At 49.2% G+C, this 23,224-nt stretch overlaps 8 protein-coding genes across 8 annotated transcripts; 4 read left to right on the forward strand and 4 right to left on the reverse strand.

The window, feature by feature from the left end:
- Positions 1 to 50: 50 nt before the first annotated feature.
- Positions 51 to 1,224, reverse strand: erg20 (bifunctional (2E,6E)-farnesyl diphosphate synthase/dimethylallyltranstransferase; the record flags this gene model as incomplete). The annotated part of the gene is made up of 2 exons (XM_057071229.1): positions 51 to 974; positions 1,039 to 1,224. Coding segments are annotated over 2 exons (1,110 nt in total), but the record flags the coding sequence as incomplete, so codon positions are not given.
- A 435-nt stretch (positions 1,225 to 1,659) lies between these two features.
- Positions 1,660 to 3,954, forward strand: N7503_011684 (anaphase promoting complex subunit CDC23; the record flags this gene model as incomplete). Its single annotated transcript, XM_057071230.1, has 4 exons — positions 1,660 to 1,777; positions 1,842 to 2,556; positions 2,608 to 2,791; positions 2,843 to 3,954. Exons 1-4 carry the CDS (start codon positions 1,671 to 1,673, stop codon positions 3,952 to 3,954), a joined length of 2,118 nt encoding a protein of 705 aa, XP_056917841.1. The 5' UTR covers positions 1,660 to 1,670.
- Positions 3,955 to 4,146: 192 nt separating this feature from the next.
- Positions 4,147 to 7,239, reverse strand: N7503_011685 (ATP dependent DNA ligase domain protein; the record flags this gene model as incomplete). The annotated part of the gene is made up of 1 exon (XM_057071231.1): positions 4,147 to 7,239. One exon carries the CDS (start codon positions 7,237 to 7,239, stop codon positions 4,147 to 4,149), a length of 3,093 nt encoding a protein of 1,030 aa, XP_056917842.1.
- Positions 7,240 to 7,830: 591 nt separating this feature from the next.
- N7503_011686 (SF3a splicing factor complex subunit PRP9) lies at positions 7,831 to 9,405 on the reverse strand (the record flags this gene model as incomplete). The annotated part of the gene is made up of 2 exons (XM_057071232.1): positions 9,304 to 9,405; positions 7,831 to 9,243 (listed from the first exon to the last, which is right to left on the reverse strand). The coding sequence occupies exons 1-2, from the start codon at positions 9,391 to 9,393 to the stop codon at positions 7,831 to 7,833; spliced, it is 1,503 nt and encodes a 500-aa protein (XP_056917843.1). The 5' UTR covers positions 9,394 to 9,405.
- Positions 9,406 to 9,626: 221 nt separating this feature from the next.
- Positions 9,627 to 10,999, forward strand: N7503_011687 (ATP-dependent RNA helicase eIF4A; the record flags this gene model as incomplete). Its single annotated transcript, XM_057071233.1, has 4 exons — positions 9,627 to 9,657; positions 9,710 to 9,964; positions 10,022 to 10,915; positions 10,980 to 10,999. 4 exons carry the CDS (start codon positions 9,627 to 9,629, stop codon positions 10,997 to 10,999), a joined length of 1,200 nt encoding a protein of 399 aa, XP_056917844.1.
- Positions 11,000 to 12,931: 1,932 nt separating this feature from the next.
- Positions 12,932 to 16,025, reverse strand: N7503_011688 (WD40 repeat domain-containing protein; the record flags this gene model as incomplete). The annotated part of the gene is made up of 7 exons (XM_057071234.1): positions 12,932 to 13,043; positions 13,114 to 13,261; positions 13,310 to 13,790; positions 13,860 to 14,263; positions 14,317 to 14,411; positions 14,466 to 15,485; positions 16,018 to 16,025. The coding sequence occupies 7 exons, from the start codon at positions 16,023 to 16,025 to the stop codon at positions 12,932 to 12,934; spliced, it is 2,268 nt and encodes a 755-aa protein (XP_056917845.1).
- Positions 16,026 to 17,579: 1,554 nt separating this feature from the next.
- Positions 17,580 to 19,595, forward strand: N7503_011689 (H(+)-transporting V1 sector ATPase subunit A; the record flags this gene model as incomplete). The annotated part of the gene is made up of 4 exons (XM_057071235.1): positions 17,580 to 17,678; positions 17,738 to 17,822; positions 17,915 to 18,582; positions 18,642 to 19,595. The coding sequence occupies 4 exons, from the start codon at positions 17,580 to 17,582 to the stop codon at positions 19,593 to 19,595; spliced, it is 1,806 nt and encodes a 601-aa protein (XP_056917846.1).
- Positions 19,596 to 20,010: 415 nt separating this feature from the next.
- N7503_011690 (dynamin-like GTPase vpsA) lies at positions 20,011 to 22,599 on the forward strand (the record flags this gene model as incomplete). The annotated part of the gene is made up of 8 exons (XM_057071236.1): positions 20,011 to 20,036; positions 20,102 to 20,171; positions 20,249 to 20,343; positions 20,468 to 21,209; positions 21,279 to 21,920; positions 21,972 to 22,230; positions 22,290 to 22,374; positions 22,431 to 22,599. The coding sequence occupies 8 exons, from the start codon at positions 20,011 to 20,013 to the stop codon at positions 22,597 to 22,599; spliced, it is 2,088 nt and encodes a 695-aa protein (XP_056917847.1).
- Positions 22,600 to 23,224: the final 625 nt, after the last annotated feature.

Below are 23,224 nucleotides of genomic sequence, written 5' to 3' on the forward strand. Positions count from 1 at the left end.
GGTATCAACTTGATCAACTTTTATCCCAAAGCGCACGTACGTCTAGATATCTATTTGGTACGCTTGTAAATCTTGGCCAGGAAGGACTCGAGGACCTCCTTCTTAAGACCCTTAGTCTCGTCCACTGCAGCGATCTTCTCACGCAGCTCGCTAACCACCTTCTCCTCGTAGTCCTGGTAGACCTTCTCAAGTCCCATCTCGTTGAAGACGGCCTTGACCTTGGCCTCCTCAGCAGCGTCCTTGCGGCCGTAAGAGGCATCGAGCACGGCACGCTGCTCAGGGGTGGCCCGCTGGATGGCCTGGTTGATCAACCAAGAGCACTTGTTGTCCTGAATGTCGGTACCGATCTTGCCAATGACGGCTGGGTCACCGAAGTTGTCAAGGTAGTCATCCTGGATCTGGAAGTACTGACCCAGAGGGATCAGGATGTCGTGCACCTGCTTAAGGTTCTCCTCGGTAGCCCGCTCCAAGTAGATCAAAGCAAGAGCCACGGGTAGGTAGAAGCTGTAGTAGGCAGTCTTGTAGGTAACGATGAACATGTACTTCTCCATGGAGAAGTTGTCAAGATCAATCTTATCCTCAGGGGCGGTGATCAGGTCACACTGCTGACCCAGCTCAGTCTGCCAGGCGGTCTCGTGGAAGAGCTCAACAAGGTCAATGTAGGCGGGGTGAGAGCGGAAACGCTGCTTCAGGATGAGGTAAATGGCGGACTCGAGCATGAAAGCGTCGTTGATGGCGACAAAGCCGACACCATCCTGGCGGTACCAGCAGGGCTGACCACGGCGGGTAATGGAGCCGTCCATCATATCATCGCTAACCAGGAAAAAAGCCTGGAGCAGCTCGGTGAGCCAGCCCAGAACGCTCAGTTGCTCGAATTGTTCATCGGTCAGGGGCTTCTGCAAGAGGGCAAGGCCAGTATCGGGAACGGAGAGACCGCGGTTCAGCTTTCCACCGGTGACGTTGGCATACAGGGACTAAATGATACAGTCAGTTGATGCGGCTTTTGGGGCCGAAATGCTTATAGGCATTTAATCTCACCTTCTCGAACCACGTTAGAGCGTTATCGGGCAAGTTGTACTTCTTAGCATGACCAAGAATTTCCTCGGCCAACTTGGGAAAGACGGCCTCAAAATCAGCGCGCTTGGTAGTCTGAGCCATAATGACTTGGATAGGGGAAGAGAGATGGTGAGTGAGGAAATTAAGTGCCAGACAATAATTGAATTGACTATTGCACTTAAATTCCCCGCGGAGGGGAACACGGGGCTTGGCGTGTTTGTGTTGTTTGGTGTTGACAGCTGCAGTTGCTGCTCGTGACTGGAACTTATTGTTTCTACATGCTTGTACTTTTTCAGGTTCTTGTCAGCTATAGCATTCCGCTTTATCGACAAGTCTGAGGTAACTTGATCAGTTAGCCTGTTTTGACTGGTCTTCGCGCGGCCTTAGAAAGTCAATTGCCGCTTACATTGCGCTCGTCGCATCAACACGCGCCGCTGCCCGAGCCTTCCATTGCGACAGTTTCACGCCTCGCTTTCCTTTGCGCAAACCGAAAGCGGGACTGGCTGGGAAAAGAACACAAGCCAAATGGTCGCCTTGACCTGACTGCTTCAAACTACCCCATCTCAAAGAAAGCCACTTAATCACTCCCCGCACTGCCGGAGGCTCTGTTGGAGATGGCGACAATGGAGATCACTGAGGAAATCATCCAAGAACTCAGACATCGGTTCGAAGAGTCTGCGATAAAATGCTCAGAGCGATGTCTATACCAATCATCAAAATGGTAAGCCATGATCAATCCGTACCATTCCTCACTGAAGAACGCTGACAAGCTTACTACCATCTAGGGCAGCGGAGATGCTAGACTCTCTTTTACCTGTCGACCACGAAGACACCGACCCTGAATCCCCAATGGATTTTGCAGAACCTCCTCTCCCACCCATAAACCCATATTTAGGCGCGCAAGACCGTACCGAAGCGGCCTTGGAAGCCCGAGAATCCCACAAATACCTCCTAGCCAAATCCTATTTTGACACTCGAGAATATGACCGCTGTGCGGCCGTGTTTCTACCTCCAACTACACCTCCAGTACCTCTCTCTGTGTCTTCTCCCAACTCGAAATCGAAACAACCTCGCACATCTCTCAAGGGCAAAGAGAAATCATCACCATTCCAAGCCTCAAAGGGCCAACCGCGGAGGAATCCATACCCAAAACTCAGTCAAAAATCGCTATTCCTTGCATTGTACGCGAAATTCATGGCAGGCGAGAAGCGCAAGGATGAGGAAACCGAGATGGTGTTGGGCCCTGCGGATGGCGGAATGGCAGTCAATCGAGAGCTCCCAGACCTTGCCCGCGGCTTGGAAGGCTGGCTCATGGAGCGAAGTGCTCAGGGACTTGCCGATCAGGGACAGGGGTGGCTCGAATATCTTTACGCCATTGTTTTACTGAAGGGCCGAAATGAGGAACTGGCGAAGAAGTGGCTCATCCAGAGTGTGCACCAGAACCCATTCCATTGGGGGGCTTGGCAAGAGCTGGGTGATCTTTTGGCCAATAACGAAGATGTAAGGTCTTTACTGAAACTATTTGAAACCGAAGACTGACATCGCTCACAGTTGAAACAAATCGTGGACCGTCTGCCAAAGAATCTCATGACTTTAATTTTCCACACTTACAGCAGCCAGGAGCTTTATCAAACTACACCCGAGACATACAAAGACCTTCACCAGCTTCAAACATTGTTCCCTACCAACGCATTTCTCCAGACTCAAGAGGCGCTTCTTTATTACCATGATAAAGGTAAGGCCAATAACATCCAGCCCATTAGTCTCCGGTACTAACGAGATTCAGACTTTGACAAAGCGGCGGAAATATTTAATGAAATCCTGGCTACATCTCCACACCGGCTGGATAGCCTTGACCATTACTCCAATATACTATACGTCATGGGTGCACGGCCTCAACTGGCTTTCGTCGCTCAGATTGCGATTGCCACCGACAAATTCCGCCCTGAGACTTGTTGCGTTGTGGGCAACTATTATTCCCTGAAATCCGAACACGAGAAAGCTGTTATGTATTTCCGCCGTGCACTGACGCTCGATCGAAACTTTTTGTCGGCTTGGACCCTTATGGGCCACGAATACATTGAGATGAAAAACACCCATACCGCCATCGAATCATACCGTCGTGCTGTTGATGTCAACCGCAAAGATTATCGCGCTTGGTACGGTCTCGGCCAGGCATATGAAGTCCTCGACATGTCCTTCTACGCGCTCTTCTACTACCAGCGAGCAGCCGCCCTCCAACCTTACGACCCAAAGATGTGGCAGGCGGTAGGATCGTGTTATGCAAAGATGGGCCGCGTCGAGCAAAGTATCCAGGCCCTGAAGCGTGCCCTTGTTGCTGGAGCCTATTATGCAGAAGGGGGTCCAGGAGTTGGGTCAAGCCCTGGTCCAGGTGCACGCAAAATTCTCGACGCAGAAACATTACACCAGATCGCAACTCTTTACGAGCGACTTGGCGATGAAGAAGAAGCGTCCGCCTACATGGAGTTAACCCTGCAACAAGAATCGGGCGGTGCCCCCGTGAACGAGGAAGGAAACTCAGACGATGAGGATGAGTACTCCTCTGCTTCTGAGCATGCTACCCACAGCGATGAAGCTGAGAATTCTGGCGATGATGACGACGTACCTAGGCGGCGTCGCCGGAAGCCCCGTCCTCGGAACTCATCGTTTGCTATGCAAAATGATGAATCTACTTCTAGTGAAACATGGCATCATGGTACTGGTCCTACGGCGACTACATCTAGGGCGCGCTTGTGGCTGGCACAATATGCTCTGCGCCATGGTGACCTAGATCGCGCGGATCTGCTAGCAGGAGAACTTTGCCAAGATGGGTTTGAAGTAGAAGAGGCGAGAGCGCTAATGAGTGATGTTCGGGCTAGACGGGAAGGTGGTGGCTAGTATCCTTATCTTGTATTCGGTATGTAGGTCATCTCATTTTCATGATAGCGTGGCGTCTCGTTTTACCCTGGTCATAAATAATTACGAGTTCTCATCACCTTCCAAAGTTGAAAATGATATTGATACTCTTGGACTTCGTATTGTGCTTAGCTGTACCAGGCCATATTTAATCCCGGAAGTTTGAAGTGTCTACTAACCACCGAAAAGCACTGGCGGGTCGATAGATATATACTCTCCCAGCGCCAAAATCTCATCTTGGTCAAAGCTGACTGAAGAAATCCGAAGTTCTTTATCTTGTCCCAGGGCACAATCCGGATGATCATCATATGCAAGTTGGTTCGAATGTATCAGCTGGCTTTGATCAGAGACATCCCAACGAATACATGCATAGTAGAAGTGCCTTGCAAGTTCAGCCCAAGTCGTCCGTAAACAGAACTTGAGATCTTCCGAGCAAATGTCGTGCTGTAGAAACAGAGAGCCCAAAAAGAAGATTGTCCCTTTGGGAGGAAAGGATGATGCGTTTTGGATGGCCTTGGCTGTTCTGTGGATCTCTTTACCCAGTGAGACCTCGGCTGTGTTGACAAGAACAATGCCGTACCCCATGCCCATGGAGGAGGCGGAGGGGTTAGACTCGGATAATAAAGACATTGTCTTAGCAGACCCTATAAATGTCAAGAATTCACGGAGAGCGGAGTCTTCTAGACTTTCTAAGGTGTCTGCTTCTGAGGTTGCCCTTGACATGTATATTGGGATTGTGGTTAACGGTGACTTGAGAGACTTTCGCTCCATTGTTTTGTGTTGGGCTGCAACTTCATGATGTATGGAGATCAGGCTAGTTGCTGCTGGGCATGGGCCCATTGCCTTTTTCGTTTCCTCAGCTTCATTCGTTACTACTTTAGTCGGGTTCTCCGTATGCAGACCATTTTCCTGTTGACTGTACTTTTGTCGTTGGGACAAATTGTTATTTTCAGTCAAGACATTGGCTTCGGGGATAGGATGCTCGAGGTCAATTGGTATCACCATCTCGTCGATATACAAAGCAGGATGACTTTCAACAGTGCTGGACATTTGCTTGCTCGTACTCTGGGAGGATTGATGCACGGGAGAACTAGGCAACGAATCAAGACAGTGCACCTCATCACTCCCTGTTTGGGCTGGGGTTTGAGGTTCTGAGTGGGAATCCGGCTCCGTACTCGAACTTCGGGAAGATGGGCTCTTTGATCTTTGCACAACGTAATCGGTGAGCCCACTGCCAACCTTGAGACGTTTGCACCAATGTTCTCTCTCCTCAGATGAGTCTGCAGTCGGTACAGATCTAGTTTCTTCAGCTAAAACCTGCAGTTCCCGGAAGGATGCTGCATCTTCGAAGCTTCTATCCGTATGTATCTTTATAATACGTGGGAAACGAAGTGTGTAGTACCTGGCACCAGAAGGCTTTTCAAAACCACTGCCCATCAGCTCGACCACGAATGGTTTCTTGAAGATTTTGGTCGCTCTGGGAAGACTGCCATGTCCGTATTCAATTTCGAATTCATGGAAATTCTTGGGATCCCGAGCGATGAAGTCTCCGAACTGATTGAGAGATTCCATTAGACTGTGGTGCATGCAATGACGGCCAACCACATCTATCACTCGAAATCGAGGAATATCTCGGGACTGGAGAACATCTTCCTTGTTTAACAGACAAGCAACCAAGAAATTTGTCCAATTCAACCTTTTGGGGATTGGAAGCAACGCAGCATCTGCGGCATTGTAGTTTCCACCAATCAAAACAAGGTCAACCGTATCTCCAAGGCCTGGGATGTAATCTTTCTTCAGTTTGATCCATCGACCGGAGGAATTATCAACTCCAATAGGACACATAGAAAAATAGGGCTCATCACAGGCCTTCAAAACAAGACCTTCCCATCGTCGATTTATTGCATTTGAAAAGCTGGTCTCTAGCCAACGGTAACTTTCTGGCTTGTCAAAGTCCAATATCTCTTGCTCAGCAATCGCAGATCGACCATGGATTGAATGCACCGTGTTTTTCAATAGTAACCGTCTTTCCCGATGGGGTCTTCTCAAACAGACATTGTCATCCAAGAGGAGTATGTCAAAGAAGACGATCATCAAATGCTCATATGGCTGGGGTGGTGAATCACTGTCAACTCCGATGAAAGTCCCAGACCGCGTTAGGAACTTGCGGAGCTTATGGAAATCTGCAATATCAGCGCGTTTATCACTCCACACAAGTAATTCGCCTTCAAGAATGCAACGTTGCGTAAATTTGCATTGGGGCCTGCCTATGTGAAGCGATTCCTCAACAGTTGACATGATCCCTGACCGATCTGACGTGGAGTCTTTGCCGCTCTTAGAGAAGATTTGAATTGGTGTTTGCTTGTTTGTGAAATCAATATGGATTTGGCAGTATTCACCATCATATTTCCTTTCAATGCTCATTCGACGGCGGCTTGTCATCTGAATACAATGTTTGATGCTTCGTGCCTTGAAGTAATCAGGTCGCCCAACCCTGATTCCAGTCCGTGGGCGAATATGGTCTAGTGCAATGGCACAGAGACTAGCTGCCAATTTTCGATCTGGGCGGGGTGGGAAATGATTCATCGGCTCAGAATTAAGCATTTCAAGGGCCCCTTTGAAAGTGTTTTGGAACTGGAGGAGCTGAGGCAGAAGAAAGTGAAATCTTTCTAGTGTATACTTCTCTGGGAGCGTAACGGGGCCGTAGCTCTTCAGGATCATGCGAGTGAGCCACTTCGCATCACGGCTGCTCAATCGACGGTATAGAGATGACAGAACTTTATCGATATCCACTGCAGTATGCTGACGTCGAACTTGGGGACCGGAGAAGCGGCACCTCGAGGCGATCAGGTTGAGAGCTTCGTCGACCTCCTCAACTATGACCTCGCGGTCATGTTCGACAACGTTTTCGGCTTGGCGCATCACATTTTCGACACATTGACCCAAGTCTGGCCCTCCGGGCTTTCGCCACCGATCTAGATCTGATATTCGTGAAGAGCCTAGGCCCAAGCAGCGGCCGATAACGCGGGTGAGCGAAGTGGCCTGGAGCCAATATACTCGGTCTGGTCGTCTCTCAGGAAACATGCACGATAGCAGGGCCAGTCTATCTGTGTCGGGGTGATTAAGATGGCGGTCATGTCGGCCAAACCATTTTGCAATGGTCTGAAAATCCGGCTCATCCTTCCTAGTTGTCGAAGCCGCCTTGGCCGTTCGGTTGGCTTCAAGGCTTGATAGAAGGTCGCCTAAAAAGGCGAATTTGAATCCCATTGGGGATCGAAATGAAAGAATCACATAGGACTGGTGATATGTTGATTTTCTTCACCTAGTGAACCGTAAAGCAAAAAAACTAAGAGAAGTGTAGTGGAAACGCGAAATCCGGAAGCGGATCGTGTCCATGGAACACGAAAGCACGTGACGATCTATATGAGGCCGATGGGTAATTTTCCAGGATGAGCATGTTATAGAAGTGAGCGCCAAGTCAAGATCACAACTTATTACATTTTAAAGGTTCAGTGGATTCGATCAATCACCAAGCTTTTCCAAGCCCCTTGAATTATGGACTTATCTACTATCATCGACTGACAACCACACGGGGTGTGATAATCTATGGCCTCAGTTTATCCTTGGAATTGAACCACGTCGAGTGTATATCCTAGATCTGTATGCATTTCTTCCAAAAACATACATCAATTCCTTTCTGATTTGCATATGGAAAGGTTATCCATTGAAAATGATATGTCTCTTTGAGAGAGAGAAAAAACGAGCCATGCCATTCGCCCAACTCCAAGCTTTTCTGTAGTATTGACACCTTACCCCCAGACAACAAAAAGAGAGAACAATATGATGGGTATGCGTAAATCAAAGAATTCCCTGCTTCTTGAGATCGTGATAAATTCTCTCGGGCATGACATTACCCTCTGCGTCCTCCATCTGCACGACATTGTCCCGGGAGTCTCGCTCCTTCTTACGATCCTGTTCCAGCTTCTCCCAAAGTCGCATTGCATCCTCGATGCGAGTAATCTCACGGAAGAGGTTGGTGTTTGCTGTGATACCCAGGCATTTGAGGCCGTAGATGTGGTTGGCCTCTGAGAAATGCTTATCGAATGCTCGTCGACCCATGTAAACGTAGTTTCCGCAAATTTCACACGGGTACTCGACTCCAAGACCATGCAGCTTGTACAACCAGTAAGGGATAGGCTTCCCGTCCCAGGCCAGTGGTAGGTTCAGTGGGTTGTAGATCTTCTCCTTGTCCTCTTCATCATCAGATTGGTCACCACCACGACCTTCACCATATGATTCAGGCTCAGCCATCAGAGCCTCACGTTCCATTTGGCGCTCACGCTCGGTCAGACCTTGTCGGCGTACGACATTGTGTCTTGTAGCTTCTCGCTCGTCCTTAAGTGTGTTTGTGAAGCAACGCACCCGATGCTCTCGCACAGCGACAGCGCGCTCCTTCAAATCCTTCGCGAGGGAAGAGTTCGCAGTTTTGTTTGTAGAAGGTTGGGGGTTCTCATTGGATGTGCCAGCAGCCTTACGAGCCTCTGCAGCTCGGATGTGCTTCTTGCCAGTCAAATGGTTTCGGTAGACATTCTCATTGGAGAAGTCCTTCTCGCAGTCTGCGCACCATATTCCCTCGCCTGATCCTTCTGTGGCGGCTTGCTCATCAGCCCAGCCGGGGACTTCCTTTGCAGCCCAATGCTTGTCGAATTCCTCGTCGAAGCTGGCAATCAACGCATCAAAGTCCTCCAAAGGCTTCACTCTCTTGAAAAATCCCTCGAGGTAAGTCGCAACTTCGCCAACATAACGGAAGTATTTATCTGAAATCTTGTCTTTGCGCTTGATGCTCATGGTCGGTGGCGTAAATACATCGAAGACATCGAGGTATTGGACGTAATTCAGGCGCTTGACACCCGGGAGATTGAGATATTGCTCATGATTAGTGGTCAGATCCATGTATTGTCCGAAACACTCTTCGCCAGTGAACATATTATCGATCTCTGTGTGAGATGATTCGCCTTCGGCGGGTTGATGACGCTTGTATGCTTGCTCGAGGTTGTCAACTGGCTCGTTCGGGTAGCGTTTATGGAAGTCTTTGATCTCATCGAGCTGCGTGTAGAACTCCTCGAATTGATCACCAGTGGAAATCGACTGCACCTCCTTCTCCCGCAGGCCATCTGCATCCTTGTAGATTTCCAGCAGTCTCTTGGACTGCACCTCAATTCGGTCTAGGAATTTGGCGAGTTCATGTTCATTGGCTAGTTTCTCGCGGATCTGTGAAACATTATTGTTAGCTCGCAAACCCTTTTGCATCAATGCTGCCGGCGAACTTACATTCCGAGGTTTGTCGGCCACGCGATCAGCAACGGCCTGCTCTAACCGCTCGAGATCCTCGTGAATAAATCGCTGGTCTTCAAGAAGCATGTTGAGTTTGCGACCAATGAATCGTTATTTTTGACCTTAATACAAAAAGTAGGAGACCTGGCGTACACGAGTTAAGAAGTGAAAGTTCGCGGAACTCAGAGCTGCAGCTTTGCGGATGGTCATGTGACCGTACCGCTCCCATCGCAAAAAGTCGAACTTACAGCGCCTCACATAGGTACCTATCATTCTCTAATACCCATCTCTTTTATTGCCGTGAACTGAAACCTATCATCATGGCCGATGGAATCGACAGACGCGCCGAAGGTAAGCGCGACTCCTGAATTTGGTGAAGTGAGCCTTGCTAATAGCATCTCAGAGCGCATGGAGTTCAGCACCTCTAAGGAGGTCACTGTGGCCCCGACCTTCGAGGACATGCACCTGAAGGAGAGCTTGCTCCGTGGAATTTACGCCTACGGGTATGAGTCCCCCTCTGCTGTGCAGTCGCGCGCCATTGTTCAGATCTGCAAAGGCCGTGATACCATTGCGCAGGCCCAGTCCGGTACCGGTAAAACTGCGACTTTTTCGATCAGTACTCTGCAGGTCATTGACACTGTTGTCCGCGAAACCCAAGGTACATAAGGTTGTGTCCAAGTATTGGAAAATGCGTTTGCTAACACGAAATTGTAAGCTTTGGTTCTTTCCCCCACTCGTGAACTTGCAACACAGATCCAGTCCGTCATTATGGCCCTTGGCGATTACATGAACGTCCAATGCCATGCATGCATTGGTGGTACCAACATTGGCGAGGATATTCGCAAGCTCGACTATGGCCAGCACGTCGTCTCTGGAACACCGGGCCGTGTCGCTGACATGATCCGCCGCCGCAACCTTCGTACACGCCACATTAAGATGCTCGTCCTGGATGAGGCCGACGAACTTCTTAACCGCGGTTTCCGAGAGCAGATTTACGATGTCTACCGTTACCTCCCACCGGCAACACAGGTTGTGGTGGTCTCGGCTACCCTTCCATACGACGTGCTGGATATGACAACCAAATTTATGACAGATCCCGTGCGCGTTTTGGTTAAGCGTGACGAGTTGACCTTGGAGGGTATTAAGCAATACTTCATTGCCGTTGAGAAGGAGGAGTGGAAGTTCGACACCCTGTGCGATCTTTACGACACATTGACTATCACCCAAGCTGTGATCTTCTGCAACACCCGCCGCAAGGTCGACTGGCTGGCCGACAAGATGCGCGAGGCCAATTTCACTGTTTCTAGCATGCACGGTGAGATGCCTCAGAAGGAGCGTGATAGCATTATGCAGGACTTCCGCCAGGGTAATTCTCGTGTCCTGATTTCCACTGATGTGTGGGCCCGTGGTATCGATGTTCAGCAAGTGTCTCTGGTCATCAACTACGATCTCCCCACCAACCGTGAAAACTACATTCACCGTATTGGTCGTTCTGGTCGTTTTGGGCGCAAGGGTGTGGCCATCAACTTCGTCACCAGTGAAGACGTCCGCATCCTGCGTGATATCGAACTTTACTACTCCACTCAGATCGATGAGATGCCTATGAATGGTAAGTTTAGGAGCCCAGAAGTGCCAATTTTGATTTTCGATGTACTGATGTTGTTCTTCTACAGTTGCGGATTTGCTCTCATAATCGATACGACCCTGTACTTAGCCCTCGCTTTTGAACGAACTAAAAGTGACTTGCGTTACAATTTGCCCCGAGGCTATGCCCATTCAATTGATTTCTGGGAACCCTATCAGGTCTACTTGACTTTAGCACTTGGGGACTTTCTTTATCACAGATTGCACAGATCAATGCAAGGATGGATCTCGCGTGGAGGAAAGGGAAAAGAGAAAAATTCTGTGAGAACGCAACATTACCAGTCGACAGTTGCCTCAACCACTAACACCTTCCAACTCAGCCCAAAATTGTCAGACAATGTCGCAGGTTGCACTCTCATGTTACAACTTTCAAAGTTGACCCATGGAGGCTCGAGCAACATCCTTATTTTATGTTTTACTGGTCAATTTTAGTTTTACCCCGGATGTTATCTGCTAGGAGTTATGAATGATGGATTTGAACCAATTTAACACACTTTCTTGATCAGTAAACAATTTAGACTACGAATATTCGCATGTTGTGCATTTACCATACAGTCCCTCCTCAGCCCAAAGCGAAAGTCACCCCTGCAGTAGCCCCAGCTCTGGAATTCGCCATTCTCCTCCGCCTGTTTTCGTTGCTTATGTGGTCCGCTGACTTCTGTTCGTAGCGGGCATAGTCTCGCTGACCTACAAGACTTGATATATACAACGTAGAGTGAATAAGAATCCGGCAGCTCGTTTGCCCTAACTTATATCGTATTGTCCATGTAAACGAAGGGAGAGTAGCAAAGCAGACTGGCAAGAGTTCAACATCAAAGTTGCCACTCATTAGGAGAATCAAAACCAAAAGAGAGAGAAAAGGAAAGCGAGAAAAGATCATGGTCAGCGGAGCTTCCAGGAAGGGGCTCGTCCTCACTATACTGCTGGTCAAGGTTTAATGAAGACCATATAATGCAACCCGAAATTTTCTCCATCGAGATGTGTTTAACCCGGAGGGCAAAGAGGCGGAGTGGGGAAGGAGACCTCCGTCCCGATGTATCTATTTTCATGGACCCTGGTCTCGAAGTCGGATCTTGGGCCTGGCATGGTGAGATCCATGTTCTGCAGGAGTAATTGGAAGATTTTGGTGAGAATGGGTTTGATACTCAAAGTCAAGGAGAGCAAGTTGACGTTAAAGAAAGAGGGTGGTTGATAAGATACACTGTTGATTATGTTGGATATTAACAACACCACCGTTGACAAAAACCACCTTTGAAAGAACACTTCTCTGCCAAACACACCTTCTAGATCTCCTTGTCTCCCATTGTCTCAAGTAGTCAAACATGGTTTAAAAGACGATTTTTCACTACAGTGCCTATAGAAATGAAGGTTGTTGAATGAGAGAAAGGTTCCGGCTAGCCAGAAGGCTGATATATTCAAGGTATCCAACCTAATATCACTATGCTTAAAACGAAAAGTGCGCCTAGATCGACATGAACGCAATCCTTGGAAGTCAAACGAAAACGCATCTCCAATTTCAATCTCAGATGAAACGCCGATCAAGTCAAAAAGAATGAAAGACCCCGAAAATAGAAAGAAAGTATTTTAACGTATACCTTCTTGGGCAATGACAGGACCAAAGCTCCCCAAGAATATGGAATGGCGCCGTTCCTGTATTAACTGAGATGCTTGGAAAGAAAACAGCTATCTGGATGTGTTGATGTGATGAGAAAGCAGGGCAGATTGGGGTTATAGTGTATACGATATGGTTCAGTGGAAGAGAAGAGCTGAGAAAAGCAGGGCATGAAGTGAAAACAAGTAAAGCTGAAGCCAAATGTGATTTATCGATTTTTAAATCAAGACTCCAGTGTGTACCATGGGCTTTGGTGCAGAAATAAAAGAGCGCCGTGCCATGCCACAAGGCAAGTCAAAACGGAGAACGGAAAATCTCAAACAGCCTTGCTAGCTGGTGGCTAGGTGCGTTAGGAGTATCGCGGCAGCACTAAATGTAGAATGTTGTCCTCACAGCGCTGGTCCGCGGTACACCACTCGTTGAGACGCCTCGAGTACTAAGTCCTCCTGTTTGGCGGGGGCGATTGCGGTCTCGAGACCAACTGGATAGGTGAGTAGGTAGGTTAGCCGGAGTGTAATATGATCACCAAACGGAAAAAGATTCAGACTTACATGCGCACAGCGCGGTCATCGCCTGCCGAGGCAAACATAGTAGGATCCGCTGGATTCCATGATATTGAGTTCACACAGCCCTTGGAATGCCCATCAAGGCTCTCTACAAGAGCTCCATTCTCTTTGTGCCAAATGTAGACTTTTGAGTCTAGAGACTGGTCAGCAAGTATCAATAGATCCGAGTCTAGAGACTTACCATCGCTACCGCTGACAATGAAATTCTCACCAGCTCCTCCAAAGGTACTACGAATCACGTATTCACCTTGCTTGTGACCACTGAAACGTCGCACCACGCCAGCGGTTTCGAGGTCAATCAATTGGATTTCTCCTTCTTTCAAGTTCACAAGCATATGTTTTGAGTCTCGACTGATTGCGAGAGACGTCGGCTTGCTGGACAAGGAGAGGCAATAGTCTTCTTCGTAGTTTCGGAAATCAAAGACGTGTATTTTTGAGTCCGTGTCTGCCGCGACTAATCTCCGCCCATCGGGACTGATCGCGCAGTCTTGCACTCGGAATCCACCTTTCCACATGTGCAAAGGTGATCCACGAACACTCCAATGACATAATTGTGAGGTCGGGTCGAAAGAGGAAGTCACAAAAGACTCTCCGTCTGGTGCCCAACCGGCTGATGTCACTGGCTCGGAATGGTGGTCGATGGTAAGAAGACAGCGGCCAGTCTGTAAGGACATTGTTATTCAGTCAGAAAAGGCACACATATATTAGGTTGACTTCGTCGGAGAACTTACCTCGACATTCCATAGTCGCGCTTTCTTGTCCTGGGAACAGGTAATGAGCTTTGTGTCATCTGGGCTCCAACTAGCAAAAGCAACCCCACTGCCATGGTCACTCAGTCTATGGAGTACAGTGAAGTCTTCCGTATCATAGATGAGCACCATTTTGTCACTGCCCGCAGTGACTAGCTTGGTGCCATCGTGAGAAAAGCCGCAATACCAGACTTCATCTGTATGCTGGGTCAGGTCGATGCCCACATCTAGTGGGAAATCATTCCGGTCGCAGAGATGATCTGAATAGAGCGATGGTGGTTGGGCGGTATTATGGTATAGACAGTTATTGATTTGGCTCTGCTTCACGTGATCTAGTAAAATAGCCAAGCGGTGTTGAGGGATCATGACCGAGGGGGAGATTGATTCTATAAGAGGATTAGCAGTGGCCGAAGAGGAGGAAAAAATATTGAAGTCTTACTAGATAGGTCCGCAAGAAGACGTTCTCGAGACGCCCTGGTAGAACCATCCCAACCTGCTTGGTCATATAACATCTCCGTTGGCGACATAAGCAGACTTTAAATCAAGGTCAGAAGATATGCAAGACAAGGCTCTTGGAAAATAACTTACCTTGAAAGAGCGTGGAGTCGATCGATGTCGTAGTTCAACGGCGTCAGTTCTTGCCGTAGAACACCTAGTGCCGCACCCAAGTCGCGTGCCTCTAGAAGCTCCAGGAATTTCTGTTGACGCAAATAGAAGAGCATCTCATTCTTATTCGCATCCTCTGCTAGTAGAAGCGTCTCCTCAGATGCCGATTCCTGGCCGTTTTTCCCACTATTACGGAATGACTGAATCAGGATCCTCTCAGCTTCAGACCAGCGTCCACCTAGCACCGCACTGCGGAAAGTAGCAACGCCAGCTGTCTCCAGTTGATGGCCACTCTCTGCAGTCAACGCGGAGGCCGACCCACTGTAGCCCAGCTCATAGAGACTCTGAATCAAGATCCGGGTCACCTCCTCCCGGTTGTGACCATAGTATGTTTGGCTTGCTGGAGCTTTCCCCGCCCCGTTGGCATGGGACTCGCCATTTGCGGACGCGGTCGCCTGACCGTTCAAGCTGGCTTTCCCTGAGCTTGTCCCATTCGAAGCCTGTGGAAAGCCATTAGTGCCTGATATCCCATCAGCACGCATGTTGAGCAGGCGCCGGCGCTTGCGGGATGGACGGTGCCCGTCGGTTCGGCCGGGTTGATGAGCTATTTCGTGGGCCGCGACGTCACCGGTCCTTAAGTTTTCCAGCTGCGAGGTTATTCCAGTCCCTGTTGCTGAGGAACTAGGTGCCTCAGGACTACTTGATTGCAGACGACGGCGGCGGAAATTAGGTAACGGGGAGGTAGTGGTCCCGGGCGGAGGCTGGGAGGTTGCGGAGAAGAGCTGGGTAGATGGGGTGTTGGCGGAACGGGGATTAGGAACCGTGGTATCGTGGGGCAAAGGGAGTTCAGGGTCGTCGGGGATGATATATCGATGAGGAGAATTGTCGGCCAGGTCGACCGTTTTCAGGATCTGCCCAGTTCCCTGGCTCTTTGGGAAGAACCAGGTGAGCAGACCAGTGGCGGATAGGGAAAGATCGGGGATAGCTCCAGGTGCCTTGGAGCTTAGCGGAAAGTTACTCGGGATTTAGGAAGAGGTCTCAAGCGAGTATTGTTTGAAATGAAATCCAAAAAAAAAAGCATCAGGATGTGAGGTTCTTGGAAGTGCGGGTCTCTCCCCTCCTTCTTTCTCAAAGGTTGGGCGGAGATGGGGCTTATCGGCCAGTGATGCGATCCAGTCCCGGGTCACAAGAAACTCAGTTCACAGTCACAAGGATTGAAAATGACCTAAGAACAAGATTTTGGGGAAATGTTTGAGAAATAGAGAGCCATAGGCATGTTCTAATTGGTATTTATCAGCTGAGCTAAACGTCGCCGCGACGACTCGTGCTTAGAAGATTCCGGAGTTTAGAATAGATCGCCGACTAAGCGGTAATCAGCTCTATGATATTGCCTATAAACCGCATTTGAGAATCAAACTCCTTATAATACTAGGCAATATCTGGTAGGTCTCTTAAGTATGACTATATCGTCCCTTGGATGCAAGCTCCGCTTTTAACACATCCTAAAAAACTTCGGTTCACTATCCGCACTGACGACATCATGATGCTGTTAAACCTACGGGAAGAATTTAAGAAGCTCCATTTCCACCCACGACCTTTTTTTTTTTTGCCATACCACTACTGATCAAAGATCAAAAAAGTTTCCCTTAAATCTATTCAATCACATATATCGATTAAACCACCATGGGTTGTGGCTGTGGAGACTCTTGCACTTGCACCGGTGCCCAGGGTTGCACTTGCACTAGTGGCAACTGCGCCTGCAAGGGATGTGGAGTATGTGATCTGAAAGAAAGTAATTAAAAATGAGGGCTGACTGTGATCTATAGAAGTAAATCCCACGTTGTTTACGATCAATTATCGCCCATGTTCAAGCGTTGTGGGGTGCCCCGGAGTAAAATGGTACCATTGGGAATGATTGTCCTTCTGTCTTTACATGTAATAATAGTGTATGCCTGAATCTTTTTCTCGGTCAATTTGACCAGATTCTAGCAAATGGCTACTTTGGTTTACCTGCACGAGCTACTGAAATATCGCCGTAGCGGATGTCGGCGTCATTACATGCCTTAAAGTTCTTGACAGTAGGATTTGGTCTTTGAAACATATAAAACCTCATACGGTGTTCGGTATCTGGAAACGTTTACCTAAAAGATGAATTTACATCGCTATTTGAAGACGTATCCGCCCATGCGGCTTATTGATAGACCCTTTCATCATACCTGATGGATTTTATGGCGGTCAACTACAGCATCGGCAACCTACATAGGGAAAAGGAATATCAGGTGATGGGACTTTATAAGCTTTCTTTTTTTGACATTGAAAGAAGATCCATATGCATGATAATCCGTATTACGTCCTGTTTTTGGGGACATACATTGATTACAGATCAATTCTGGATACATGTGTACTTTATATAGATCGAAAGTACGGAGTACAATAGTACCAATGTAAACACTTCAATGAGACCATCAAACATACATCACATCCAAGCAGGTATCTTCAAGACAAAGGACCGCAAGGAACATTTATTAAAAGATGTCAACGATCTTACAATCACATTGACCCACCTCTGAAGTAGGCATAGTTAAGCCCAGTATGTATGAGGCTTATCTGCCTGGGGGTACAGAGTACTCCGTACTTTGGACTTATGAAGTTACAACGTCCAAGGGTAGTCTGCCCCTAAATACACGGTAGAATAACCAATTTTAACCACCACAATGCTGTCTAGTTTCCCCAAACTGAGAATTGACCGGGAAGCGCCAATCCCGGACAGAGGATTGGATGATAGCTAAGGGGGACTCCACGATTCAGCTCCCAAGCGGATTGGCCGGCCATGGCAACCTCCTCAATTGACCATCCTGATCAATCTCACACAGACCTTGATCTCTTGCTTGCCAGCGAATGTTAGGTCTGGGAAGGCCATTATTGAAGAGTCGGCCGTCCCTTCTGGACTTAATAGGCAGACGTGAGCTTAAGGAGCATCGTGCGTCAACGCCTCCACCGCCCGAGCTGCCACCGCTTCCAGACTCGCCCGCTCGAACCAACTCGACCACCTCCACCTCCCCCATCTCCTCCACATCCACATCAAACACCTCCACGATGGGCTCTGAAGACAAGCATGAGCAAGGTGCGATCTTCTCGGTCTCCGGACCGGTTGTTGTCGCCGAGCATATGATCGGTTGTGCCATGTACGAGCTGGTAAGGTTCTCCTCAAAGCTCCCACCTCCGAGCCCGTGCTGATTGCCGAATTTCTACAGTGCAACGTCGGACATGACCTGCTGGTTGGTGAAGTCATTCGTATTGAAGGAGATAAAGCTACCATTCAGGTCTACGAGGAAACAGGTACGAACACTTCCCTTATCCGGGCCACGTATACCCCCGGTTCACAAACCCCCTCAATGGCATTGCTAACTGATAACCCCCCCGAACAACAGCTGGCTTGACTGTTGGTGATCCCGTCACTCGAACGGGTAAGCCCCTGTCCGTCGAGCTCGGTCCGGGTCTGATGGAGACAATTTACGATGGTATCCAACGACCCCTCCAGGCTATCTCCGAAAAGTCTAAGAGTATTTACATCCCCCGTGGTATTTCCGTCAATGCGCTGGACCGTGAGAAGAAGTGGGAGTACAAGCCCGCTGGCTTCAAGGTTGGCGACCACATCACCGGTGGTGACATTTGGGGTATCGTATTCGAGAACAGCTTGGTGAATGAGCATAAGGTCCTACTGCCCCCACGCGCCCGGGGTACCATTACTCGAATTGCTCCAGCCGGCAACTACACCGTCACAGAGAACCTACTGGAGGTCGAGTTTGAGGGAAAGAAGACCGAATACCCCATGATGCAGACTTGGCCCGTCCGTGTTCCCCGTCCCGTTAGCGACAGACTTTCTGCCGATGCGCCATTCATTGTCGGGCAGCGTGTGCTGGATGCACTCTTCCCCAGTGTTCAGGGTGGTACTGTCTGTATTCCCGGTGCGTTCGGATGTGGAAAGACTGTCATTTCCCAGTCCGTGTCCAAGTTCTCGAACAGTGATATTATTGTCTACGTGGGTTGCGGTGAGCGTGGTAACGAGATGGCTGAAGTTTTGATGGATTTCCCTGAGGTAAGTATCTTCAGATAACATCACTGATGGCTTGGTGTTGACTTATATTTTGCCTATAGCTGTCCATCACTGTCGACGGGCGCAAGGAGCCTATCATGAAGCGTACCTGTCTGATCGCCAACACATCGAACATGCCTGTGGCTGCCCGTGAAGCTTCTATCTACACCGGTATCACCATTGCCGAATACTTCCGTGACCAGGGCAAGAACGTTGCTATGATGGCTGACTCCAGTTCTCGCTGGGCTGAGGCTCTGCGTGAGATCTCCGGTCGTCTTGGTGAGATGCCTGCTGATCAGGGTTTCCCTGCCTACCTGGGAGCCAAGCTGGCCTCTTTCTACGAGCGTGCCGGCAAGTCCAACGCCCTGGGTAGCCCCGAGCGTGTGGGCAGTGTCAGCATCGTCGGTGCCGTCAGCCCGCCTGGTGGCGATTTCTCCGATCCCGTCACTAGTAGTACCCTGGGTATCGTCCAGGTCTTCTGGGGTCTCGACAAGAAGCTTGCCCAGCGGAAGCACTTCCCCTCGGTCAACACCTCGATGTCCTACAGCAAGTACAACTCCGTTCTGGATAAATACTACGAGCAACACAACCCAGACTTCCCCCGCCTGCGCGACCACATCCGTGAATTGCTGTCCAAGTCTGAGGACCTGGATCAGGTTGTGCAGCTTGTCGGTAAGGCAGCGCTCGGTGACTCGGACAAGATCACTCTGGACGTGGCTGCTATGCTGAAGGATGACTTCCTCCAGCAGAACGGTTACAGTGACTACGACCAGTTCTGCCCTCTGTGGAAGACTGAGTACATGATGAAGGCATTCATGGGCTACCACGATGAGGCCCAGAAGGCTATCGCCCAGGGCCAGCAATGGAGCAAGGTCCGCGATGCCACTAGTGACCTTCAGAGTGCCTTGCGGAACATGAAGTTTGAGGTGCCCGACAACGAGGAGGAGGTTTCGGCCAAGTACGAGAAGATCCTGCAGTCCATGTCTGACCGCTTTGCTTCTGTCTCCGACGAGTAGGCGGCATCTTTTTGCATTTTGCGTACATGTTATATTTTCCGGCCTTTCGCTAGCACATTACCCTGTAGTTATGTTCAAACCAATCTCTTCTTATTTGAGGCAGAAAGATTTCGCTTCTAGGTATAAAGTTATAGAAAACGCAGTTTCATTAGAAGTGATAGTCACATCAGGCGGCAGTGTAGATAGCATTTGTACCTAACTTCCAATCAGAAGTCTAGACCAATACTTAACAAGTGGATGCCTACGTCCGCCACTCTACCTCCACCGCCTTTGCTCTCACACCAACAAACACACTTCCGCTTTCCCATCTGTCGATACTCGGTTCGCTCTTTGCTTCCTCTTGTTTGAGATTTCAAGAGAAAAAACTACTTCGGATTTTAATTTCTTTGCCTGTTCAATTTTCATATCGCCTGTCATGGCAAGCCCGACCACCGGCTACTCGTGCGCATCCCCGAGCCCCCCTGTCCCCCTCCACTCCGATACGGCCAAGCTAACATAGTGCGCAGCATAAACGTGAATGATCCCAGCCTGATTTCGCTGGTCAACAAGCTTCAGGATGTGTTCTCCACAGTTGGCGTGAGTATATGCGAGCTCCTATATACGGTTACCGTGGTCTCTTTGCCTTTGGACTGACACCACCGCTTTGGATTTAGGTACACAACCCGATCGATCTGCCCCAAATTGCCGTTGTCGGATCGCAGTCAAGCGGAAAGAGTTCAGTACTAGAGAACATCGTCGGTCGTGATTTGTATGCGCTCATTCTCCGCTTCCGAGGGGATTCCCACCACCGAACCTCCTGCGCCGCAGCGGTGGCGGGGCCCTTCCCGGTGTCGTCGTCAGCCATTGCTAACCACCCGCTTCTTCACATCTAGCTTGCCCCGTGGCTCAGGAATTGTTACCCGGAGACCTCTCATTCTGCAGTTGATCAACAAGGCTGCCAGCACCCAATCGAACGGCGACGGAAAGTTGGAGACAACGGATAGCGAGTCCAATGTTGACGAGTATGGAGAGTTCCTACACTTGCCCGGCGAGAAGTTCTTTGATTTCAACAAGATCCGCGAGGAGATTGTCCGTGAGACGGAGACCAAGGTCGGCAAAAATGCCGGAATTTCGCCAGTTCCCATCAACCTGCGCATCTACTCGCCCAACGTTCTCACCCTGACCCTGGTCGATCTGCCTGGTTTGACCAAGGTCCCCGTCGGAGACCAGCCCAAGGATATCGAACGCCAAATCAAGGATATGGTGCTCAAATATATCAGCAAGCCCAATGCCATCATTTTGGCCGTGACCTCGGCCAACCAGGATCTGGCCAACTCTGACGGTCTGAAGTTGGCCCGTGAGGTGGACCCGGAGGGACAGCGCACTATCGGTGTGTTGAGTAAGGTTGATCTGATGGACGACGGCACCGATGTGGTGGATATTCTCGCTGGACGGATTATCCCCTTGCGCCTTGGATACGTGCCGGTTGTCAACCGTGGTCAGCGTGACATTGAGAACAAGAAGCTCATTGCCTACGCTCTGGAGAACGAGAAGAACTTCTTTGAGAACCACAAGGCATACCGTAACAAGGCCTCGTACTGTGGAACTCCGTACTTGGCCCGGAAGCTGAACCTGGTAAGTCTTGCTCATCATGCGACATGAGACATGAAGTCGGCAGACTAACATCGATTTCGTATCTTCTAGATCCTCATGATGCACATTAAGCAAACCTTGCCCGATATTAAGGGTCGCATTTCCTCCTCCCTTCAGAAGTACACCTCGGAGCTGTCGCAGCTTGGTGACTCGATGCTTGGCAACAGCGCTAACATTATTCTTAACATCATTACGGAGTTCAGCAACGAGTACCGTACTGTCCTAGAAGGAAACAACCAGGAGCTATCTAGCATTGAATTGTCGGGTGGTGCTCGTATCAGCTTCGTGTTCCACGAGCTTTACTCGAACGGTATCAAGGCCGTTGACCCCTTCGACCAAGTGAAGGACATCGATATCCGCACCATCCTTTACAACTCATCTGGTTCATCTCCAGCACTTTTCGTCGGCACCACTGCTTTTGAGTTGATTGTCAAGCAACAGATTAAGCGTCTGGAGGAGCCTAGTGTGAAGTGTATCTCACTTGTCTTTGACGAGTTGGTTCGCATCCTCGGTCAACTCCTGACCAAGCAGCTGTTCCGTCGCTATCCTATGCTGAAGGAGAAGTTCCATGCTGTAGTTATTGCATTCTTCAAGAAGTGCATGGAGCCCACCACCAAACTGGTCAAGGATTTGATTGCCATGGAGGCAACCTATATCAACACTGGTCATCCTGACTTCCTTAACGGACACCGCGTAAGCTCCTACAATTCTGATAACCCCCAGGCAAAGCTAACTTTGTTATAGGCTATGTCCATTGTGAATGAGCGCCAGCACGCCGCCAAGCCTACCCAAGTGGACCCCAAGACTGGCAAGCCCTTACCAGCCCGTGCCGCTAGCCCATCTCTCGATACTACTGGAGAAGCTATCAACGGTAGCGGATTCTTCGGTAGCTTCTGGGCTTCGAAGAACAAGAAGAAGATGGCTGCCATGGAAGCGCCGCCGCCCACCCTCAAGGCTTCTGCCAGTCTCTCCGAGCGAGAGGCCACTGAGGTGGAGGTTATCAGTACGTGACCCTGAATTATTCCATGTTTAGTGGGCACATTATTAATTTTCTTTGGACAGAGCTCCTGATCACCTCTTACTTCAACATTGTGAAGCGCACCATGATCGACATGGTTCCTAAGGCAGTCATGTACACCCTGGTGCAGTATGTTTCCCCTCGCTTTTAAAAGTTCCCTAATTGAGTATTAACCAAATCTCTAGATTTACCAAGGACACAATGCAGGGCGAGCTCCTTGAGTATATGTACCGCAATAACGAGCTGGACGACCTTCTCAAGGAGAGCGATTACACCACCCGCCGGCGGAAGGAGTGTCAGCAGATGGTTGAGAGCCTGTCTCGTGCCAGCGAGATTGTCAGCCAAGTCCAGTAAAGGACAGATGTTGACAAGCGTGGAGGAAACGACCAGAATAACCCACTGTATGATTGAACTTAATACGCGTTGGAGGAGTTTGGCCCACCGTGTCCCTTTTCGTGACCTTGCAACGACACGGAAAATCTTTGACTATACCAAGCACTCTTGCGTTGCATCCATCGCTCAGAGTCACGGGCCCACCAACACTCCTATGCTTGGTTTATTTTTCGAGCTGTTGTTCGTCTTGGTCCTGGTTAGCGGGGGTTTCGGGATATTCATATTGTCTGTTCGATCTGCGCTTTGCAGCAGGAGTGGAGTTGCATCATGCCTTGATGTTATTTTCCTCTTTGGGGGTACTGTCTGCATCTAAGATTTGTTTACGCCCCCCCTTTTCCCCTTTTCTTTCTTGCTGCCCCCGAATTTGAGAGCTCTATACCGTTTTCCTATGTCATCATGTTTTTCTTCCTCGTTGAGCCTATTCTAGATGACGACTGTATCAACTAATGATTTTTGTCCATGATGGCTTTGCTGAAAGTAAATACTTTAAAATATTCCTGAGTGTCGCATGTAGATTTCTTGAATATAATTTGAGGATTCATAGTTCGACGCCAAGCCCTGGAGATTAATATTCTGAGACTCAATG

Source organism: Penicillium pulvis, assembly GCF_028828015.1.
Source record: "Penicillium pulvis strain IBT 33274 chromosome Unknown scaffold_8_segment0_segment0, whole genome shotgun sequence".
NCBI lineage: Eukaryota > Fungi > Ascomycota > Eurotiomycetes > Eurotiales > Aspergillaceae > Penicillium > Penicillium pulvis.